This window comes from Lissotriton helveticus, chromosome 2_1 (genome assembly GCF_964261635.1).
Source record: "Lissotriton helveticus chromosome 2_1, aLisHel1.1, whole genome shotgun sequence".
Classification (NCBI taxonomy): domain Eukaryota; kingdom Metazoa; phylum Chordata; class Amphibia; order Caudata; family Salamandridae; genus Lissotriton; species Lissotriton helveticus.
In genome coordinates this window covers 932,467,651-932,492,954 of record NC_136059.1, presented here as the reverse complement: position 1 = coordinate 932,492,954, position 25,304 = coordinate 932,467,651, and the positions used below count along the sequence as shown (strand labels likewise).

Sequence of the window (25,304 nt, the reverse complement as noted above, 5' to 3'; positions counted from 1 at the left end):
CGCACATTGGCCCCCTTCTTTTGGCCCCTCCCCCACGCCCTCTTCCTCTGTCCGCACCCTTGGCATTAAAGTCAGCTCTGACTTAACCATGCACAGCCAGATCAGCTCTGTTGTGTCTGCATGTTTCCTTTCCCTCCGTCTTATTCAGAAAATTTCTCGCTTTTTCACCACCGACGCGCTTAAAACCATAGTCCTGGCTTTAGTCATCTCTCGCCTCGACTATGGCAATGGCCTGTACGTGGGCATCCCTTCCCACGAATCCCGACGTTTACAGGCCATTCAAAACCAAGCTGCCCGTCTCATTCTCTCCCTCCCCAAATCCTCTCACATTACCCCGGCTTTGAAATCCCTTCACTGGCTCCCCATCCGCTTCAGATCCCTTTTCAAACTAGCTTGCTTTGCCTTTCGTGCCCACTCTCGCTCTGCCCCTGCCTATATCACTTCCCTCATTTCTTCCTATGTTCCCAGTCGCACCCTCCGGTCTTCCTCTCTCTCCCTTCTTCACATTCCCCGCTTTCGCAAATCCAGATCCGGGGGCACTCGTCTTTCCGTCTTGGCTCCCCAGTTCTGGAATAGTCTCCCACTTCATCTTCGCTCCATTCCTATTTTCAGCCATTTCCGTAAAGCCTTAAAAACTTTTCTTTTTTCTTTGGCTTTCCCTTCTTAGGTTCCCTTGTGTCCCCCTCTGTGAGTTTGACCCAGGTCCCCCAGCGCCAGGAAGCCGCTTGGCAGCAGTGCGCTTTATTAAATATTGTTTTCATTTCATTTCATTTCATTTTCATTTCATTTCATTTCAATGAGTGGTCAAACACAGTTCCAAATTAGAATGTTATTATTTAGGTTCTCAAAGATACAGCTCAAATTAAAAATGTAATACAACACATTTATAAAGATATCAGATCATCAGATATTGAGGAATGAGAGGGAGAGGAAAACATCAGCAAAACACAGTTCACTTACGTAACAGAAATACTAATGCACAGCATTCAATTAGTCTGATAAGCTAACCCCACAGCCGTTAGAGAATAGCAAAGCAGCACCACCAGCCGATGATGTGCAAAGTCTCTAGTAAAGTCTTTAGGATTTGCAAGATACGCAAGCCAAAGAATCAGGAATCAGCATTGTATTCAGCATACCATGAATGCATGGACAGGTCACTAAGCGTGTGAACGAGTAGAGGAACACTTTTCCAGAGGAATCTTTATAGTACTATACTTCTTTTCTTCCGTTAATATGTTGCATTCTCTTTCTTCAGAAATTCTCTCTATTAGTTATTCATGATGGTGTGACAGTCTACTGACTGACTTTACTACTGTTTTCTAAACACTCTTTGTCTAAATATTGTATAACTTCAATGGGAGGAAGAGGAAAGAACCTAGCTACAAATGTATTCATAATACTGTAACATTTCCATTCATCATCTACATCCCTCACCTAGACAGGAAAGAACTCTAATGATTTATTCAGAAATAAACTAAATATTTACACTCTAAGGAAACATTTGAAGGGCAGGAGCACAGAAAAGCACATCCTCTACCATTCCTAAGGCCTACATTATAGTAGCAAAACTGAGAATAATTTCTCAAAGCCTACACTATACTTTCACTAAGAATAAAGCTTTTTCATTTGCCGTTTATTTTCTGCAGTTAGAAAAACGGAACAATATCCAGTTAACATTATTCTCATTATTTTAACTAGAAAATCATACTGTTGTTCTTTGTGCACGTTTCACGTGTTGTACACTCTAGTATTATATGTTAGTAATTCCATACACATTATAAAATGATGCATTAAAGTGGATTACATCGAGCAGATTTTGTTTCCATAAATCATGCTCCTTCAATCCCCTATCTGATGGTATCCCAACCCCTCACAATAACCCTTATCAGATTACTATCTGATCACATAATATTAGAATGCGGAGTTCATTGTTTGCATCTGTTTTAACCTAATACCCTTTAAATCTTTCACAACACTATAATAAACACCCTTTCGATCTTCTATTTCTTCTCTCTTCCTCTTTCTTGCTTTAATCTTTACATGTTTTGTTTCATTCTTTATAAAATAATACCTTTAATACACCAACAGCATTTATCAGTGTTAATATCCTCCCTAATAAGCTGTTAGCAAATTTTGAAAACCAATTACCTATTGAAGAGAAACTCTTACCAAGTTTCTCCCAAGCACCATCAACCTTCAGTTTTACCTATAGAAGAGAAGCCCTTACCAGGTTTTTCCCAAGCACCATCAACCTTCAGTTTTACTAAGTCATCATGTAAATTAGTAATGTTGTTGATATTTCCTCGAAATCTCTACTTTTATCAGGCATATAGGTGCAACATTGTTGAATTTTCAGCATACTACAGACCCGCCCTCTTTTGTCAATAATGCATCTAGGGCAAGTCTATTTTGTAAAACCAGGTTTCTCTTAGCAGCCATTTCTGTATCATCATTAAAAATCCACCAGCAGTATCCATTGATAAACGATCAACCACTGTAGATAATTTTCTAATTCTTTGTGAATTTAGAATCACCCCAACTGAAGGTATCAATGCTCCAAAAATATTTCCCACAATTTCCGAAGCAATCAAACCCCTTTTACTCCATGTTAGTTTCCTTTCTTTGGTTCCATATTTATCACCAACATGGTAGATCTTTGGGAACACTATGCTCATATAACAATACCCATTTCAATGTGGTGGCAACCCATAGTAGGCCATTTTACCACACACATATGTGTGGATCAGTACCACCTCTTAACCCCCTTGCTGCGGGGCTAAATCCCCCACGACGCAGGGGCATGGAGGCCGCGCGCGGCGCCACGGTGCTCATGACAAGCTCAGATCGTCATGAGGTACAGTGGAGCTGTTCTCATGACGAGCTGAGCTAGTCATGACTCCGCCCACTTAATGGAACGCCCCGCACAGAAGGGGCATTATCCCCACGTGGGAGTTCCGCAACCGTTATGACGAGCACAGCTCAACATGAGCACAGCTCCACTGTGCCTCATGACGAGCTGAGCTTGTCATGAGTGCTGAAGGAGTTAATATCCAACCCCATGTTATAAGGAAAGTATGTTCATACTCGAAAAGCTTTCCTCTATGAGGTCTATCCAGAGTCATTGCAGCATAAGTCTCACCCCTCACCCCTCACCCTGTTTGTGATCACCTTCTTTATGTGCCCATGGTGGTTCTCTACTTTTCTGCTCAGCAGTTCTTTGTTTGAAATTCCCACGTCTATCTTCTATTGTATTAATGAATTCTTTTTCTACACTATGTAACTTACAAGTCAGATTATTTCGATGTGCGTATACTGTGCCTTTGGTTTCAGTAGAATGGAAACAATATATATACAATCAGGCTCCCCAATGACGTAGCTCGCCCTAAGGTCTTTAAAAACCAGGCTGATCTATTGGTAAACCACATAAGCCATATGGCCAAACTATCATTCCAAACGAGCCATATACCACAAGATTGGAAAATAGCTCAGGTCATCCCTATTAAAAAAAAAAAGGCTAATCTTAGTATCAAAGCGATACAAAAGGGGATGATGGACGGAGCGTTTGAGCAAATCAAACACTCACCCCCAGTCAACTGATCTGGGTTTAATCCATCACCATTCTTAGCCCACTCAGCCACCCCAGTTCAGACATGGCTATATGCAAATCAGTCTGACCCTGTGCCTCATGGGAACAGTCCAGCCCGAACTGCCAAGCCATGTCTTCCCTGGACCGGAAACAAGCATCCTGGGACCGGTTTCGGATTCATAATCCTCATCAGCCAGGCTATCTTGAATCCAGTGGCCAAGTGAGCAAGGGACTCACGTCTGAGCATACCCTGCCACACTTAGGGCGAACAAAGCGATACAAAAGGGGATGATGGACGGAGCGTTTGTGCAAATCAAACACTCACGCCTAGTCAACTGATCTGGGTTTAATCCATCACCATTCTTTAGCCCACTTAGCCACCCCAGTTCAGACATGGCTATATGCAAATCAGTCTGACCCTGTGCCTCATGGGAACAGTCCAGCCCGAACTGCCAAGCCATGTCTTCCCTGGACCGGAAACAAGCATCCGGGGACCGGTTTCGGATTCATAATCCTCATCAGCCAGGCTATCTTGAATCCAGTGGCCAAGTGAGCAAGGGACTCGCATCTGAGCATACCCTGCCACACTTAGGGCGAACAAAGCGATACAAAAGGGGATGATGGACGGAGCGTTTGAGCAAATCAAACACTCACCCCCAGTCAACTGATCAGGGTTTAATCCATCACCATTCTTTAGCCCACTCAGCCACCCCAGTTCAGACATGGCTATATGCAAATCAGTCTGACCCTGTGCCTCATGGGAACAGTCCAGCCCGCACTGCCAGAACTGGAGTCAAGCTATCCTGGCTGAAGACGGCTGATAGCCAGAAACCGGTCCTAGGATGCTTGATTCCGGTCCAAGAAAGACATGGCTTGGCAGTTCGGGCTGGACTGTTCCCATGAGGCACAGGGTCAAGGCTGATTTGCATATGGCCATATCTGAATTGGGGTGGTGTGGTGAGCAAAAAAACGATGGATTTAGGCCCAGATCTCTGTACTGGGGTGAATGTATGACATTGTTCTGCATTCTGTCCATCAACTGTTGTTTTGCATTAATCTTAGTATCACCCAACTGGACAACTATCGTCCCATATCGCTCCTACCATTCTGTGCCAAGGTAGTGGAAAAGATAGTTAATGCCGAACTGATAAAACATCTTGAAGAAGGACACCATCTCCATCCCTCGCAGTCAGGATTCAGAACATACCACTCTACTGAATCGGCCCTTCTTTTTTCCACGGAGCTGCTAAGTGGCAGAGTAGATGAGGGAAGGACAGCTGCGCTCCTCTTATTAGATCTGAGCGCGGCATTTGACACCATCTCCCACCCCAAACTACTATCACCTCTCAGCGAAGCAGGAGTTGATGGTCTGGCTCTTGAATGGATGCGTACATTCTTAGACAACAGACAATTCCAAATTAATTGCCCCCTTTTAAATCTGAAGTTCGAGCACTTAGACATGGGGTGCCGCAGGGCTCAATCCTGATCCCTACATTATTCAACCTTAATATGGCCCCCCTGGCTGGGATAGTTGAGACATATGGGGTCGAGATAGTGTCATACGTAGATGACACTCAACTAGTGGTGACACTGTCCCGACCTCCCGAGGAAGCCTCGGCTAACTTCTCGGCATGCCTCAGCCACCTAGCTCGATGGATGAATACCAACTGCCTATGCCTTAATGCAAATAAAACAGAGCTCCTTGTGTTGGGGAAAACTCCATCCATTTGGTCATCTGCATGGTGGCCCCCTGAACTTGGTGCCATACCAAAGCCCTCTGAACAGGTGAAAAATCTAGGAGTCCGACTAGATTCTACTCTATCCCTCGAACACCACACTAGGGGGATTGCTGGCAAATGCTACGGAATCCTTAAAACTTTACGTAAAACTCTTGATTCCCTTCCTACTACAAATAGGAAAACCCTTATACATGCTCTAGTAACACCCCACCTTGACTACAGCAATTCACTGTATATAGGCTTGAGTAAAAAAGGTCTTCAGCGTTTGCAATGTGTCCAAAACGCAGCTGCCCGCCTGGCACTTAATCTATCAAGAAGATCGTCAGGGAAAAGCGCTCTAGCCACTCTTCACTGGCTCCCTATACGTGAGCGCATTACATGTAAAACAATGTGTATGACTCACCGGATCGCCCAAGGAAAAGGACCAAAATACCTTCAAAAATTACTGACCAAGTATCAACCCAGACGACTCTTAAGATCTCAGGGATGTATGCTCTTCCAAGTGCCCAGAATCTATCGGGCACGTATGGGGGGTAGATCCTTCAAATACCTGGCCAGTAAACAATCTAATTCTCTTCCCTTTGAGCTCAGAATGGAACCTTCAGGAAGAATCTTTCGTCAAAAACTAAAAACCCACCTGTTTCCGAAAGTATTAGCCTCTTCTAAGATTCCTTTCATAAATTTCTCCCCCAATTTCCGACCTTCAATACAGTCCTTGTTCAAAAAGCGCGGGGACACACTGTTTCCCTAGTGTAACCAGGCGCTATATAAAAGGCTTTTATTATTATTATTATTATTATTATTATTATTATTATTATTATTATTATTATTAAAAACTAAAAAAAGTGGAATAATGATACTGAAATATCCCTTTACCATACAACAAACTTGTTAATACATTACATGAGATAGCATAAGTTAGAGGAAGGTGATGGTAAGTCACCCTCTCAGACACAGATGTATCAATTGTATGCACACATAACGATCTCTTGTGTCCATAGTATCCAAGTATTCGTAAAGAAGTTTATTAAAGACATTTATTGAGAAATCGTTAATTGATTTATTCAAATCTAAAACACTACCAGTTAATTCCTTAATATTGGTCTCTGGATCTTCTTTCAGATTTCTTTTTTCATCAATAGTTACATGTTCTTTATTGTTAGTAATATTAACTCCATTAATAAATATAAAATGTGGTACTGCAAATGTTAACATCAACCTTATAAACATAGGTAATGTAATACATGCAAGACAAACATTAAGACATATTTGCCTAAATATGCCTTGTTTCTGTTTACCAGTCACAGTTTTTTTTCTATTCATTCTAAAAATAAAAAAAAGGCCGAAACTCAAATTTTCTCTCGAAATAAATTAAACTACATTTGCTAGACTAGGTTGCGCACCTCACACCTTTGTAAAGCCTCCAGCTCTTGTTCAGCTATTCTTCTGCTTCTGTTTCAGAATCTTTTCAGAATTCATTTATTTTCATAAATCCCCTCTCTCTTTTTAGGCACCCTTTTCAGAAAAACTGTTTATTTAGGGTGGCTTGTATATGCAACTGCTTTTTTAGCATAATTCTAGAAATTCTTTTTCCCAATCATTTGTTGATGTAGTCATCACATATGTCCATTCAGGTGCTGTGTATTTCTTATTTGATACTTTAATTCTTCGCACTTGCTCTTCTTCTTCACTTTGTTCAGATTGGCTAGATATTTCAATTATTATTTCTGGAACTTTTTTATTTACAGAATATTTTACTTTTTTAATTCCTTTTGGCCATTGGTCTCCCTTTTTTGTTCTTTTTCCATTTTCATTATCAAGGTCACTTACAACTGATTAAGTGTTTTCTTTTGATGAATCCCTTTTTTTTTTCTTGGTTGCTGTTTATAGGGATCACTTTGTTTCCAGCATTGACAATCACAGCATCATTTTCATCAGTGCCAATAACTTGTGCCCACTTTGCTTGATTCTCCACTTGCCTTGGAACATTTCTTTGTTCCCGTCGTTCTTTTTCAGCAAGTTCTTCACTTTGAAGTGGACTTGGGACTCTTCTGGTGTGACTTGCATGTATCAAATTCGGCAAACTTCCACACTTAACAGTAGTCGTCGTCACCAGTATCACTTGATGGGGACCATGCCATTGTGGTCCTAGGCAAGACTTCCTTATGTGCTTTTTCACAAGCACCCAGTCCCCAGGACATAGGTCATACCCCTGTTCTTGCTATGTTGTTGTTGCAGCTTCTGCAACCTAGTGAGACACAGAACATACCCCGTCAGCCAATCCTTTGCAATAATCCAGGACTAAGTCATCAGTAATGTTCATTAGTTGATTCCATGGTACTGTCAGCTTTCTCATAGCTCTGCCCATCACAATCTCATGTGGGTACAGTCCTGTTCTTTTGTCAGGGATACTTCTCAGACTCATTAACACCAATGGCAGTGTGTCAGGCCATTTCAGTGTTGTGGATGCACAAACCTTAGCCAATCTTGATTGTATTGTGCCATTCATCTGCTAAATGACACCTGAAGCCTCAGGTCAGTAGTCACAGTGCAACTTCTGTTCAATGTGTAATGCTGCGCATTTCATCCAATTTTTTTCATTATTAAAATGTGTTCCGTTAACTGATTCCAATGTGACTGGAAAACCGAACTTAGGTATTATTTCTCTAAGTAGCAATTTAGCAACTGTTAGCCTTTCATTCCATCTTGTTGGATATGCCTCAATCCAATGAGAAAACAGACAAACCACTACAAGAACATATTTTAGTCCCTGGCAAGGAGGCATATTGATAACATCTAGTTGCATCCTTGCAAATGGACCTGCAGCTTTGCTAATTCGTCCCATACTAACCACTGTTCTTCTCCTTGCATTTTGTTGCTGACAAACAATAAATCTTTGACGGAGACTTTCTGCCATAACCCTGAACTTAGGGTTAAACCATGCTTGGCGAAACAATCTAATCATTGCATCTCTTCCTATCTGCGTTGGACGATGGTAGACTCTTGCCATCTGTGATAACAGACTGTATGGCATTACTGGTCTCCCATCAGTGTAGGTCCACACTTCATCATCTGATCTGCGTGTACAACCTGATTTTATCCACACTTTTTTCTCTGAATCACTTGCTTCTTCCTGTAATTCTGACACCTCATCCCAAGTTTCAATAGATGAGAATATCAACTTGCTTTTTGTTTGGACAATTTGATCATTTTGTTGTTCCACATTAATTGAATATGCATTCAAAGCATAAAATCATGCAATTTCATCAGCATATCTGTTACCCAGTGCGACATACAACCAGACCTATGTGCTGAGCATTTTACCACTCCAACTTGTGCTGCCGATTGTAGTGCCATCAGTAGATCTTTTACACACTCTCTGTTTCTTATTGGTGAACCCGAAGAGGGTTCCACATTGAGACCACAACTGCCAATAATCGTGGACAACCCCAAAGCCATATTGGCTATCAGTGTATTTTGTTACTCCTATTGCTTTGCTAAGCAACGTGCTCTGGTAAGAGCCACCAACTCTTCCACTTGTGCCGAACTCACTCCCTTCAACCATGATGCTTCAATAACATTTGACACTGTGCAAATTGCATATTCAGCTGGGAAACATCTTTCTGAATCTCTCAAACACGATACATCCACAAACATTACAAAATCAGATTCAGTCAATGGAGTGTCTTTGATATCTGGCCTTGGTTTTGTACACAACTTGGTCACATCCAGGCAATTATGATCGACTTCATCCAAAAGCACTTCCCAGCCTGGTGTTGGTAGCAATGTAGCTGGATTCAAAGTCGTACATCTGGCTATTGTTACATTTTCAGCTCCCGATATCACTTGTTCATATTTTGTTCGCCGACTGCTTCTAAGGTGCTGTGCGAGTTTGTTTTAACAAAATCTCAACCGAGTGTGGCACATACACTTTCAAAGAATCAGAATTTAACGTGCGTGAGGAGCACTCCGTATTTTTCAAGATTTACAATTATTCCATCGGTGCTACGATTGATCAGGGTAGTCAGTCCTGTGACATCTGTATGGGTTATGATGGGTTGGTGGACCCACCCAATCGTGCACTGTTCACGTGGTGCTCCGCACCTTAATCACTCATGAACACTTTCTCTGTGGTGGTTTCGTTATTCTTTTATTTATATCTGTTATTTAAATTGTTGTATTTTATGTGTTAGTGAAACAGCTCAATGTTATTTACATTCTTCATAACATAAGCATATTATGCGTTTCCATAATCACATTAACAATAATACTTTTTACAATTTCAATACTTTCAATACTTTGGCATATATCATCATCATGTACATAAATTTACAAGCGAGCCCAATGCATTTCGGCACCACTACAGTGCCTTCGTCAGGGGCGACTCTGAAATAAAACATATAAGAATGTATGAGAATCATTTATGCGATAATTCATGGGGGTGTATGACTAAAGGGTGTGTTAGAGTCCTACCTTATGTTTATAATCGCTGAGAAACGTGTATGTTCGTCGCTCTCAATTAAGCACGGTAAAACGCTGTGAAAAATAGTAAATTACCTATACTGATTAGGTGCTCAACCTTAAATGTCACCTGATATTGATGCAACTAGAAACTCTCTAAAACATACCTGGTAAACGTATGCGGTGTTTTCTGCAATGAAAATACAAACACCTGTCAGAACCGGGTCTAAAACATACCAAGATACGGTTAACTGGAGCTAAGGATCTCAAGGCCCTTACCTTATCTTCATCACTGATAATACTCTGTCTAATGAAAAAAAAGGGGGATTTTGTTACTAACTAATGTAGAATTTCTAAATGGATACTGTCAGTATAATTAAATGCTGCTTATCGCATACCTGATATGCCAAAAGATCTCTCCTGGTCTGAATTCCTGCTGCCAAAGCTCTCGCCTGGTTATCTCCTGTGTCTCTAAACGCCATTAAAAACTCCGTGAACTCCGCCACAACGCGGAGTTGAAAACATAGAAAACGGACTAAATCCCAAAAACAGAACCCGATCTGTTTACAAACATGACCGCCATATTGTTATCCCCAGTATGTTTCATTGTACAATACTTAAATGCCCGTATCTTTCGTCGTATGAGACCCTTAGACGTCAGCAAAATACCTCTTAATTTTCATACAACTGATTGTCACGATATGTTCAGTCTAAATTAATTTAGTGCACAAAGGAAAGGCTCTTCCTTCGTGAAAATAATCCCGCGCATGATTGTAACATGCTAATGCTACAAAAATGCATTTATGTTAAATGACCGGAACATGATCAAATGACTGAGATTCGGTATGGGGGGACTTATAGTTTAGATCGCGGACTGCTAAATATAGGCATACTGCTCTGTGGCATTCGGTAATGCTGTGATAATGTCCCCTCTTATAGCGACTGATGAACTCATTGAATTCCAATAAGATTAGCGGACGTATATTCTAATTTGATAAATATTGTGTAAAGCAGTGACGTGACTAAACCGCTGTGGATATGTCGGTAATGTAATCATCAATCAAACCATTAAACAATCATTAGTATCTTTGTTAAACACAATAATAAACAATGTTGAATAACCAATACACACAAAACTCAACAATTACTAGATTAACATTTGCTTAGTCAAGTAATCTTGATGGTACTATGTATGTATAACCTTATGTGATGTTATTGTTCTGGTGTGTACTGTGTTTAAACTGATGGCGTTATGTCACTAAAAGAAATCATTCAAAAGACAACGTTCAGATGGTCAGTTTACAGGTAACACGAGAGATCGTATTTATCATTGAGCCCAATGGGGGCTAATGTTTTAAGATATTTGATCCAAAATAGTTCTCTCTGCATTAATCTCTGGTGATTGTCAGTCCCTTGCTTTATTGATACCTTTTCTATGATGAAGAATCTCAGTTGCGAAATGGAATGTTTCTCATCTCTCCAATGAAGAACTAACGGGGAAGTTAAATTCTGATTACGGATTCTGCTCTTATGTTCCGTTATGCGTATTTTGACCTTTCGTTCAGTTTTGCCAATATACATTTTCCCGCAGGGGCATTTAATTGCATATACAACATTGTTGGTGTTACAGTCACTGGTGTGCTTCAACTGAATAAGTTTCCCTGTGGTTGGATGTCTGCACGTGCTCCCTGTGATCACATTATTGCAGTTTGTGCAATTTAAGCATCTTGTAGTCCCCTTGTATGTTGCTGGGTTCTCTGGAGGTTGTTTATATTTGAGCCTTGTTCTCAAGTTTGGTCCTCTAGTGTACGCGTGTACTGGAAGTTCTTTGAAAATGCCATGGAAATCTGGTTCAACAGATAATAATTCCCATCTTTTGTTGATTATATTTCGGATTTTTGTTGATAAAGTCGTGTACTTCGTTACAAAAACCATTTTGTCATGTGTTTTCTTCACACTAGGTTTCAATAAATCCAGTCTGTTCATCGATTGTACTCTGTTAAGTTGTGGCTCCAGTACTTCCACTGGATATCCTCTTTCCATGTATTTACAGACCTGTTTCTCTAGTGTCCTTTGGCACTCTTGTGGATTTGAACATATACGTTTAATTCTGATGAATTGGGATACTGGTAAATTCTTTATGAGACTCCTCGGGTGAAAACTCGTGTAGTCAAGGGCACTATTTCGGTCCGTTGGTTTCGTGTATAATGCTGTATCAAAGCCATATTGTGTTTTGGTGATTCTGACGTCTAGATAATCTATAACTGTTGTGCTGATCTTGTGAGTAAATTGAATCCTGGTATCTACCAGATTCAAAGTCATTATCAATTGTTCCAGGGATTCTTGTGTGTCATCCCAAATCAGAAACACGTCGTCAATAAATCGACTGTACATTTTAACGTGTGACCACTCTCTCAATGTCATCAAATGATTCGCCTCATACTGTGCCATAAAGGTATTTGCATACGCAGGTGCCCCTGCAAATCCCATAGATGTCCCGTTTAGCTGTGCAAAATATTCATTTTTCCATATGAAATAGCTGTTATGTAGACAGAATTTTAATAACTGTAGCAAAAAGATTTTTTGGTTCATGGATACATTCTCCATTTTAAGCTATGCCCATTCGATAGATTCTAGTCCAGCGTGATGAGGTATGGAGGTATATAGTGCCACCACATCGATGGTGCACATTATCCAATGTTGTTGGAACCCTTCTTCAATCCATTTCAGTTTATTGAGAAAATCTGTTGTGTCCCGTATGTAGGATCCCCAGCCTTGGACAAACTGTTGTAAATGATGATCAATGTAACGACCAAGTGGGTCAAAGATTGACCCGCACCCTGATACTATGGGTCTGAATGGCGGGTTTGTTGGATGTTTATGAATCTTTGGAATCATATAAAGATTAGGACGTCTAGGGTTCCGTTGCATAAGGTAGGCTGAAGTTTGCTCATCGATCCATTCATTATCTGTTGCTGTTTTTAGAATGTCGCTCAACATGTGCTGTAGTGTCCCAGTGGGATCTGATGGTAATTTGAGATATGTATTCAAATCTGCCACATGTTCATTAACTTTTTGATCATAGAATGCCGTATCCATCAGTACTAGTGCGCCACCCTTGTCCGCTGGTTGTATCGTCAAAGATGGATCATTTGCCAAATTGTTTATTGTATGTACACGTTTCTCAGCGATTATAAACATAAGGTAGGACTCTAACACACCCTTTAGTCATACACCCCCATGAATTATCGCATAAATGATTCTCATACATTCTTATATGTTTTATTTCAGAGTCGCCCCTGACGAAGGCACTGTAGTGGTGCCGAAATGCATTGGGCTCGCTTGTAAATTTATGTACATGATGATGATATATGCCAAAGTATTGAAAGTATTGAAATTGTAAAAAGTATTATTGTTAATGTGATTATGGAAACGCATAATATGCTTATGTTATGAAGAATGTAAATAACATTGAGCTGTTTCACTAACACATAAAATACAACAATTTAAATAACAGATATAAATAAAAGAATAACGAAACCACCACAGAGAAAGTGTTCATGAGTGATTAAGGTGCGGAGCACCACGTGAACAGTGCACGATTGGGTGGGTCCACCAACCCATCATAACCCATACATACACTTTCAAAGCATGTCCCATTACAATTGACTCTCTCTGCACAAGACTCACACAAGTAGCAGCAACTGCTCTTAAACATCCCGGTAAGGCTGCAGCGACTGGATCCAGCATGGCAGAAAAATATGCCACTGGTCTTCGTGTTGTTCCAAGAGTTTGAGTTAGAACTGACAGTGTGCAACCATCACGTTCATTACAAAATAATTCAAACTCTTTGTCAAAATCTGGAATACTTAATGCTGGTGCTCGACATAAACTGTCTCGCAATTCCAGGAACGTCTTCATACCTTCCACATCAAGATGTATTGGATCTGTCACATCTTTGTGTGTCAATCTCTGTAATGGCTTGGCAATCAATGAAAACTTCATAATCCATTGCCTACAATATCCAACCATTCCCAAAACCATTGGAACTTCTTTATGTGTTTTTGGCGGATTCATTCACATAATAGCATTGATTGAATCTAGAGAAACTTTGTGAAGTCCCTTTTTAATAATATGGCATAGATAGTGAACTTCTTTTTTTAATGAATTGCAATTTCGCCGGTGATACTTTATGCCCACCTCTGGCCAAATGGTTCATTACATCAATTGTATATTTCACAAAATTCTCTCTAATCTTTGATGCAACCAAAAGGTCATCAAAATATTGAACCAGAACTGAGTCTTTATTCATTACCAATGACTCCAAACATTTCTTCAATAACTGATTGAAGATTGAGGGGCTCTCTGTATACCCTTGAGTGACTCGGCACCATGCCAAAACACAGTTCCTGAACCGAATGCAAATAAATATTGGCTATCCATATGTAAGGGTATAATGAAAAATGCTTGACACAGATCGATTATTGAAAACCACTGTGCATCACATGGGATTTGATATAAGATCACCATTGGGTTAGGTACAATTGGACAACAAGATCCTGTAGGATCCTATATTTCCCATTCGGGGTTGTGAATTCCCATTATAGGTGAATGGCATGGACTTCCAAGAATTTCTGTTAGTATTCCTTGTTCAATCAACAGATTAATCACAGGTATCACTTCCTCAGTTGTGTCAGGACTCATTTTGTACTGTGGTGTTCTTGTAAATTCTGCATTGGGCTTAACCGTAATTTGATTCAGTGTGATTCCTTTCATTAATCCGAGATCTTTCCCTGTAAAGTCCCACTCATCAGCCAACACCAAAGCTCTCAACTCAACAGGCAAATCATTCACTGTAAACGATGGATACAATCTATTCACTTATGTTCCCTGCCTCGACATTTTGAAAATCATATCTTTGTCTTTTCTATGAAATGCCATTCCATTCGGGGTACAATAAAAGGAACAATTCATTTTGCACAGCAAGTCCCTACCTAACAGATTTACTGGACTTGTATCACACACAACAAATGTGTGTAATTCTTGAAAACTGCCAATTTGAACTTTCATTAATTTTGCCTCTGGCGTTTTAATCAATTTGTTTGAAACCCCTACAACTTGGATTCTTTCTCCAGAGAGGGGTAGGGTTCCACAGTTCTCACAGTGGAACGGGTAGCACCTGTATTTACAAGGAATGTAATGGCATTGCCATCAACCTTGCCATCCACATAGGGACTGGACTGAACTACCTCTGAAGGTGCTCCAAGAACACACTCTTCCTCCCCCCTCAGGTACCTTCATTGTGATGTATCTGAATCATTTTCTTCTGTCTGTATCAAATATTGTGAAGCCACCTGTCCATTTGAAATCACTTGACCATTGGTATAACAACCAACATTTGCATTGTATCTTTGCATTTGACCATTCAAATCCTGATTCGGCATAGGAGCTTGTGGTATTTGCAAACCCTGTCCTCTATTATTCGGTATCTGTATTTGTGAATTTTGATTTTGCACCGGATTCATCTGTGCTTGACTCATCTGTGCATGATTCATCTGCACCTGATACGCTTGATTCTGCATTTATATGTGGTCATAATTTCCTGCCTGTCCTGTATCATTTAACAAAATTTTACACTCGCCTGTGTCCAAATTTACCCCAAACATGACAAGCATACTTCTTTTTCAATTTCTCTTTATCCTTGAATTATTTACCTCTACTTCTTCCTTGACCCATTGGAATTATTTGCGTCACACTGTTACCATTTGAAACTAAACCTTTCATCCCCGTAGTAGTCTGGCAATTGCCCTAATAATTATCTGATGAATCAGTACTCAAATAATCCCCTTTCTTTGCTACTTTCTTCTGAGCCAACATTAATTACTCTTTCAATTTTCTGTCACATTTCTATGTCATCTCCACAAAACTTCGCATAAGAAAGTATCTCATCAATCGACTTACTCAGCCAACAAATCAAATGCTGCTGAATCATAGCACTTATTTCGGGTCTCAGTCCGTACACAAACCTATTCACAAAGTGTCCCATATCTTTCTCTATGATATTTTCTATACCACTATACTGTTTAAAAACTTTAAGATGCCTTTCATAATATGCACACACTTATTCTTTCAATTCTTTAGAAGTCCTGTCAATTTTCACCCAGTCTGTTTCTTTCGGAGAAATCTTCCTCTTCAAATAAGTGATGACCTGATCATATTTTTTCAAAACCTCTTCTGAAGGTGCCCCTGTTTTTGGATCCCTTGGATATTCTTTTTTTCGGCGAATCTACAGCAATTTTACACTCAACCCACAAATCCGCTGGGACTACAATATCAGAAAAGGCCTTCCAAATCACTCCACAAAACTTTTGAGACCTTTACAAACCTTTCTACTAGTCTGTACCATTCAACAGGCTTTTCTCTCAATCTAGGGAAATTATTTGTAAATGACAATATGTCCTGTCTTGACCATGGAGCGTGCACAAAGCCACCTTCTGGTACCTCTCTCATTGGTTATGCTGTAACTACATCATCTGGTACTGATTCTTTTTCTGCTTCTCTTACAGGGTACAATGGTAAAGCAGCTTTCGCTGCCGCAGTCACTTCATCCTTCTTTTCAGCCCATCTTCCTTTCCATCTGTCTAATTCTCCCAAACGTCTTAATGTCGTCATCAAGCCTTTAATCTGCAATTGTCTCCCTGATACATTCAGATTCTCCAAATCTTTATCTGTGAAATCCAATCTGTTTGTTTTTTGTAAAGCTTTAGACTTTTCAATATCAACTCCATACATCTGTGCAACTTCAGCAAAAGTCTCATGTAAGCTTCTTGCTTTCCTCTTAATATTTTTACACAAAAATAACAACTCCTCTTCTTGATATTTACTCAGTCTTTCTGGACTAATTGTTCCTGTAAGCAACTCTTCCAAATCTCCTTTCAATTTATTCACATCTATGTATGCTTCTTTATTTTGAACACAACAACCAGGAGCTATTTCTCTAATCCAATCATCTAATTCTTCTGGCTATGGACCCAATGATCTCTATACATCTTCACCTGTCTCACTTCTCGATCTCCTAGGTATTTGTGAATTCACTCTTCTTTCAACCTTCATTAATTTCTTAGGATCAAGATATATAACTTTTTTGGGAGTTTCATTCCTCTCTGAAACCGCAACCAATTGCCCCACTTGTCCTGTGGTTACACTCACATTCGTACCACTATTTTCATTTGTTTTATGATAAATTCCACTTGTTTCTCTTATAACCGAATAACGATGTTCATTATTCCTCCCTGGAACAGTTGAGGCATGTAGTCGAGTGAGTCCTTCCTCATTATACATTGGAACTATTGGACCAATTGTCACTGGAACTGACAAAATATCTGGGTTCATTATCGGGTTCACTCTTACTAGTTCTTCTCTATTTACTTTTTGAATCTTACTTACAACTTCAAGCGATCTATGTATTGGCTCTTCAATCTGAATTAAAGGAGCATTTGGTGAAACACTTGCACTCATATTTGTATTAGTCTGTTCTTCTTGACATGGTGGAGGTCTATTCATCAGTAATTCATTCAGAAAATGTTCATCAAACTCATCTGTACTATTATTTATGTTAGTATCCTTCTCTTGTGAATCAATATTTTTCTTTTCCTCTAAAATTTTTCCCTCTTCTGTTGTCTCAGCCTTTCTAACTGGAAACATCCTAATTTCTTCAAAAGTATCTCTTCTCCATATTTTTTTCCGAGCATCCCATTTTGTTTCAGAATACCTACTCACTGTGTTTTTGTATCTATTTGTTGTCTGTCTCTTTCTCGTGTATATGCTTCGTAATCCCACTCTTCCAGAGCTTCGTACTGAATAGGTCTCCGATTTTGATTCAAATTATTCATTCGTCTCCTCAGATTTTCTAAAATCTTAGTATTAAAAGTTCCATTTGCTGGAAATGCCAAGTTACCTTCTTGTTCTGTATATTTAATCCAATTACCTAACCAGGTACAAGAATTGTATCCCCTTTCTATTGCCATAAATGATGCAGGCGTTCCTTCAGGAGCCATAGAAACTCCTTCTCTAATCGGTATTAACTCATCTTCGCTAAACAATGTTTTCAGTATTTTAATTATCTTCATTTTTGTTTTTGAACCTTTAAAGTTTGTATTAGTAAACAAGTCTACAAGCTCCCTTCTGTGTTAGGTTTTTCTACTTCCAATCAATGTTATTTTACGATATCCAGTCTCAACGCGACTCACACCAACTAACCTATAGCAGCGCGACACTTTTGGTGACGTCTCCTCACCACTGACCAATACCAGCGCAGCTCTTTGTTAAGTCAGTATCACTCCTTCTACTGACCCTCCCTTTACAAAATCAGCGTCATTGTCTTTCCAAGTCTTTGACAAGCAGTAACAAACTACATAAACACAGCTTGTCTGCTCCACTAAAAGAAATACAATAGTATTTTCATGAACTCTAATAAATTTCTACACTCCAGCACAACCTCGACCAGCAAGATTATGCTCTCTTACAAGTGAAAAATTCTCGGGACATCCCCAGTTGCGTTTTCTGAAGTGACCCAAATAAACCTCCTCTGCTTCATTCAACAAAGTTCCCTGTGCAGTCAGTTAGACGACCGCCTAGTACCGCATCACCAGCAGACAACACACACAAAGCTTAATGTATGCCTCACTGAGACAGCCCTTAGGCTTATCCCAGGATCTCAGGCCTGCGGCGGACACGCTAGCTTCATTCCATTGAGATTCAACAAACCTCAACGTGACATAAAGGTACAAACTCACATATATCATAACACTTTTTAAATCTGTCCTGTCCTTTAACTCTGTCTCTTCATTACCCAGTATTTTAGTCTAAACTAACAATCCTCTGCTACCAAAAACGGATGCAGTGGAAAGCGTTGTTTTTTTAATCATCTCACTTATCCGTACCAACCGCTATTGACTAGTTGGAAATGCAACTCTAATGACGGGCCCATAAGTCATTATCAGTCCGTTAGCAATATCAAAGGTCCTCCGATGAATCTTTGGTAGAGCTAAAAGGGACTAAATAATGAAAGACGGAATGCTATTTCTCCATGAGGACCTACAATGAAGAAATACACTAAACATTAGTCATTATAAACATGTCCAAATAACCTTTACATTTCAGTAATAAAGACACACACTATTCTTTTTAATTTAGTTTTCCTTGTTATTACATTATAATGAATGGTCAAAAACAGTTCCAAAATAGAATGTTAATATTTAGGTTCTCAAAGAGACAGCTCAAATTAAAAAAATAATAAAACAAATTTATGAAGATATCAGATCATCAGATATAGAGGAGTGAGAGGGAGAGGAAAACCTCCGTGAAACACAGTTCACGTTACAGAAATAATAATGCACAGTGTGCAATTAGTCTGAAAAGCTAACCTCGCGGCTGTTAGGGAATAGGAAAGCAGCACCACCAGCCATTGATGTGCAAAGTCTCCAGTAAAGTCTTTAGGATTTGCAGGATATGCCAGCTAGAGAATCAGGAATCCGCACGCATTCAGCATACAGGTCACCAATCTTGTGAACGAGCCGAGGAACACTTTCCCACAGGATTTGTTTATAGTACGCTACTTCCTTTCTTACGTTAATGTTTCATTCTCTTTCTTCAGCAATTCTCTCTATTGGTTATTCATGATGGTCTGACAGTCTACTGACTTTACTACTGTTTTCTAAACACTCTTTGTCTAAATATTGTATAATTTCCTTGGGCAGAAGAGGAAAGAACCTAGCTACAAATGTATTCATAATACTGTTACAGTTATATTCATCATCTACATCCATCACCTAGACAGGAAAGAACTCTAATGATTTATTCAGAATTAAATTAGATATCTGTACTCTAAGGAAACATTTAAAGGACAGGAGCACATAAAAGCAAATGCTCTAACATTTCTAAGGCCTACATTATTTCAGCAAAACTGAGAATAATTTCTAAAAACCTACACTATACTTTTATGTAGAATAAAGCTTTTTCTTTTGCCGTTTATTTCTGCAGTTACAAAAACAGAACAACATCCAGTTAACATTATTCTCATTATTTTAACTAGAAACCATACTGGCGTGCTTTGTGCACATTTCACACATTGTACACACTAGTATTATTTGTTAGTAATTCCACACACATTAGAAAAGCATGTTTTAGAGTGGATTACATCGATCCTATTTTATTCCCAAAAATCGTGCTCCCTCAGTAGACAGAAGGTCTACAGAGATATAATGTTTAGAAAGCTTGTTAAGTATAAGATATCCGATCTTCCTAACCGGTATCCTCAGGCTATTTGGATTTGGACTTCTGCTGGTGACTGAGTCTGATTGAAAATGCCTCAATCTGCTACATGAAGGCCTCTATGGCATGAAGGCAACAAGTTAAAGAAAAAAATCCATATTGAGCTAATGCCCTCCATCCTAGCATATTGATTTATAAACTCTCCACATTAAAACTGTGAATAAACTGCCAAACTGTGGCCTTTGAAAGCAACGTTTAGAATGGAAACCCAGAATTTAGGAAATTGAAATCATTTGGTTGGCTTAGAGGAGATTTGGCTAACAAGAAGCTTCTCTTTTATACATTACACAAAAAAAGATCACCTTCTACACGTCCAATGTGGCATATTTGAGCATTTTTATTTGGAATCCCACGTCACTTAATACAAAGAGATTTTTATTTTTAAATTAAAACCTGTTTTGTATACATATATTCTTAATATGTTAATTCTTAATATGTTAACCTTATTTTTGGATTTGTTGTGAATCCAAGTGCACCATTTATAGCTCTAAAAGTGCTGTTTGTTGTGGGTCGCTACCTGTAGTTGTGTTGTGCTGAAGAGATCTGGATGGGAATTCATATGCTAAGTTGTCAGATTTAGAAAGGTACTGACGTGGCAACAGTGATGAGTTTCTATGATGGGATCAGCTTCTGGGTAGATCCGAAGTGTTTGTTAGCCAAGGTAATGGGGTTTAAACACTTTTTTTTAGCTTGCCTCCCATCCGCTCCTCAGTGCCTTCTAGGCAGATGACCTTATGGGATAAGTAGTGCTTTGGGTTAGTGACTTAAAAGTAAATATGCATGCGTTCAGCATATGTGCAGAGGACCGTGCCTAATTACCTGAGCAAGTGCTTGAAGTTGAGAGCATATTCATGTTAAAAGTGATTTGAGCAGAGGTGAGACTTGTGAGAACTCTAGTGCCTGATGGGAAGTTCAAGTGTTGCTGATGAATATTGAGGTAGTTGTGCAGAGTTTAACAAGCCCAGCATCTATCTCTGGAGATTCTATTGCATTGGAGCCTCTACTGCTTCATTAACCCCTTAGCTGCGGGGTGTTCCCCCCCCCTGTGCGGGGGGAGGGGGGCCGCGCGTGGCGCCGCTGTGCTGGTGACGAGCTTGGCTCGTCATGAGGCACAGCGGAGCTGCCCTCATGACGGGTTGAGCTCGTCACGACCATACCCGTTTTGGAACGTTCAGCACAGCGGGGAAATTATCCCCGCGTGCGAACGTTCCAAGGGCAGCTCAACCATCCCTCATGAGGAGCTGAGCTAGTCACTAGCACACAGGGGTTAAGGATGATGTTGACAGTGGCGAAATCAGTACAGAGGTGCATGGGGTTGAGGGTGACTAGGGAGTTAAAGTTATTTGAGGGCAATGTTTCATCCCAGTTTGCGACCGTGTTTGAAATGGTACCATGTTTGCTTTGGATACCAGTTTGAAATTGTTCCAGGGTGTGGTATATTTTGATGAAGTGTTGAAGCTGGGCATTCATATCATTCTTCTCCCTGGTACACAGTTTACTTCATGGCATGAGCCCAGGAGGTATGAACGTTTCTGATTTCATTATGCACTGCAATGGATTAATGCATCCGTCAAAGCATGAAATAAGCCTCGGTTTTGCCCAGTACCTCAGTTTGCAGGCCAGTCAAAGCAAACATAGCAACCACTTTGTGACCAGAGGCATAGTACTTAGGTGCTCTGGGAATTGCAATCATCTTAAATCTTGCCTTATTATAGATGTACGGCATTGTTCGTAAACATTCCGTGATCGAAACAAATAATGCCTTGTTTCACAGACAAACCTAATTGTTTTTTATTTTACAGGAGGGCTGCTATACGGTTAACAGTTGAAACTCATGCTACATCACACCCTGTTCATAAAAAAGTAAGTTTAGTCCTCCACTGTTTCACCTATTCTCTCTAAACATAAATTGTGTTTCAGTTTACAAATGTAAATGTTTCTTCCTCCGAGTACACTCCCGGTGCTTTTCAAAAGCCTTGTCTATTTAGCATTTCAGAAGAATACCTTGCCAAAATGTTTCTTGTTGATTCTAGAACAGAATGGCCTGTTTGTGCCATTAGCTGTTATATTTTTTGTAAAACCTGATTATCTCTGTTTCTTCTTTTGTGTTCCAAGCTGAATGGATATTTGATCACTTGCAGATTGCCAAAACCGCAGATTAAGTTGCTAATTAGGACTCGCTTCCTTCTTTTTTCCTTTTTATAATTCGTTCCTGTTCTACATTTTAAAATGTAAAACAATATCGTGCAGGACCTGGAGTAAATGTAAATTTTTGCTAATAAATTTGAGAGCTATCTTGCGCCTCACTGGGGTTTGCCGTCAACGTTTACAGAAATACCTGTAGATACACACCAGATTTACCAGCTTAGAAACATCATTCACTGTGTGAGCCAGGCCTGAACACTGGGGCATGACATTCAGGCTATCTCAGCCTTTGCTACCCTAGACGAAAATTGAAGGAGCGGGGACCTGGAAAAGGGAATGTCTGCTCTTATCCTGGCCAAAACACAATGAGCTAATTAAGGCAATTCACTTGTGTTTCCAGGGAGGTTGCGAAATCCATAATGGATTTTAAAGTACAGAGCTTCAATGCTCTCCTTGAAACCTACTCTGTGTAGGAGTTTCCAGGTCACCTGGTTGCGCTCACGCCTATGCAGGAGCCTGTGTTAAGAGAGCTAATGCTATGTGACATACTGTGGTACTCTGTGAGTTGGCTGGTCTAACACCCATTATATATTATGGTTACCACACTGCTTTAAGCCATGAGTGCTCATTGCATACAATCTCTGCACATTCTTGGAAGTTTGGTCTTGGTTTTGTTCAAGAGAACTGTTTTGACAATTACATCTTATTAAAGGAAAGTCAGGGCCTTGAAAGCTTGAGTTGTCATGGCATCGAGACAGGAGAGAGGTATTATATGTATCATTCTAGGTTGAATATTTCAAAGACTTGAGGAAGAATCAGTCAAAAGAAATCAGGAAATATAAAAAAGCATTCACAAATGCAGTAGATTTGACCTTGCCAAACTGTTATTGAGCTGGTTGAGCTAAATCCCCCACCTCTTCCAGTCATCTCTGCCAGGAATTTGGGCTTTAAGTTTGACACACAACTGTCTAGTAAAGTGCAAATTGCCCATGTCTCAGAGCAGTGTTTTTGGAAGATGAAGGCTCTTCGGAGCTTTCTTTACTATCTTCCCATGGACTGCAAGAAGACCATGGTGCATGCATTGGTCACCTCCCAACTTGATTATGCGAACAGTCTGTACATGGGACTTCCGGAGTATCTACTAGGAAGACTGCAGACTGTTCAGAACGCATCAGCTAGGCTTGTGCGTAAAGTGCCAATGCGTCACCACATACCCCCATCTGATCAGTCTTCACTGGCTATCAGTGAAAAGAAGAGTGGAGTACAAAGCCCTTACTTTACTCACAGAGCAATTAACATCAGTCCTAAATGTCTGAGGCAAAGACGTGTACAATACAGTAAGAAGAGAGTACTCATCTAATGATAGGAACCTTTTGGTCATCCCACAGTTTGTAAACCCAGGACCGGAGGCCGCCCTTTTTCGGTTAAAACGGCCACTCTGTGGAACAATATGCCGGATTACCTAAGGAAGATTCACCCTGAACAAAGTTTCAGGAGAGCTTTAAAAACATGGCTCTTTACTCTTCCCTAACTCCTAGCATTTGTCACATAGCTAGATCAACAGCACTACCAGCGCCGGGACACCTCCGTTGGAGGTAGCAGCGCGCTTTATAAGCCTCCTATTATTATTATTATTTAAAAACCCAGGAGTTGGCAAAGACTTTCTTGTCGTGGGTTGAAAAGAGCAACTACGTTAAGCATGTACATTGGTATGCATGTGATCCAGCGCGAACCCAATAAATTGATCAGGGATGAATATTCAATAACATCACATACTTGGCCCATACACATTCACCCGAATCCCTGATGCACTGGGGTCAAGTTTATTTTGTTTACTTTCTCTTGTCACTCTAACAAAAAAATGAACATCTGAAACTTCTAAATTATTTAACACATGATAATTGACTTTTCATCTATTTGGTCGATGGACCAATTAGTTGAAGAGTTGATGATAATGGCAATTCTTAAAATTAATCCTAGGAAAACCAGCTAAATAATCATAGACTCTCAGTAAAATGTAATAAGTTTATCTAGCAATAATAATTGATCATATCGACATCTTACAGAAATTCAAATACTGGTAACCTCATGAGAGAGAGCAAAAATGTAATCACAACCACGACAAAGTTATCAGTTCAAATATACGTTGCAAGGAGTGGATAGACGAAGAGACATTAGATGCAAGTAAAATATATCAATCTTTTAACAACAAATCGGAGGGATAGATGAAGAGACAAAAGGTACAAAGACAAGAATATACCTGCAAAATAAATTCTACAATGCTTGTTTAGATCAAAATACAAACCCAAAAGCTCTGTAAGGGAAAAACCACCACCCAGGCCTAGATAGAAGTGGGAGACCCCCGAACCAAGAGTCAGGGATCAAAGACTCAAGAATCAGGACAGGGACAGGACAGGACAGCTAGACCTCTCTAATCGACTAATAGCAACGCACTCCTCTACCGGACACCTTCAGCCTAATGGCCTAAACCATACCCCTATAGCACCTATTGTTATGCACTAAAAGTACATTCGTCCATCCCACAAAAAGTTGCAAACCCATAATTTCTAACTAAGGGATTGGTTCAATTCTAGGGGTGAGATATCACCTAATCATGATTTAATCTGGTTCTGACTAAACCATTGTTCTTAATACTTTTTAGGTTTCGCCCTGGCCGTAGCACTGCGAAGCAGTGCTGCTCCGCCCAGGGCGAAATCTAATGTTATCTCAGTAGTGGGGACTTGAAACCGCCCCTTCTTCCATTGGCTAGCTCCGTAAATGGAGGCTAGCCATTGGAAGACATGGTTGTCCATCACTCTTTCCCCGTCAGAACGCGAATCGTGGGCGTTTCTGACTCTTTTTTTAAGTCCCGCCCCTTGTTGCCGTGTGTCCCGGGCAGCGCTGTGATTGGCTGCCGGCCCGGGACAACCCCCTGACGTCATTCCCCGGGCCGCGCTGTGATTGGCTGCCGGCCCGGGACCTGACTTGTTAAGTTATATTTACGCGTGAAAAGGATGTTATATAATCTTTTGAAGGAGCTG

At 40.1% G+C, this 25,304-nt stretch overlaps 1 protein-coding gene across 2 annotated transcripts in view; it reads left to right on the top strand.

Annotated features, from left to right (window-relative positions):
• Positions 1–25,304, top strand: part of LOC144818336 (spindle assembly abnormal protein 6 homolog) — a 711,311-nt gene that overhangs the window by 143,153 nt on the left and 542,854 nt on the right. For both annotated transcript variants that reach the window (XM_078675666.1, XM_078675665.1), the window contains exon 2: positions 21,921–21,981. In XM_078675666.1, coding sequence (XP_078531792.1) covers positions 21,921–21,981 — 61 coding nt within the window. The remainder of the gene's footprint in view (positions 1–21,920; positions 21,982–25,304) is intronic.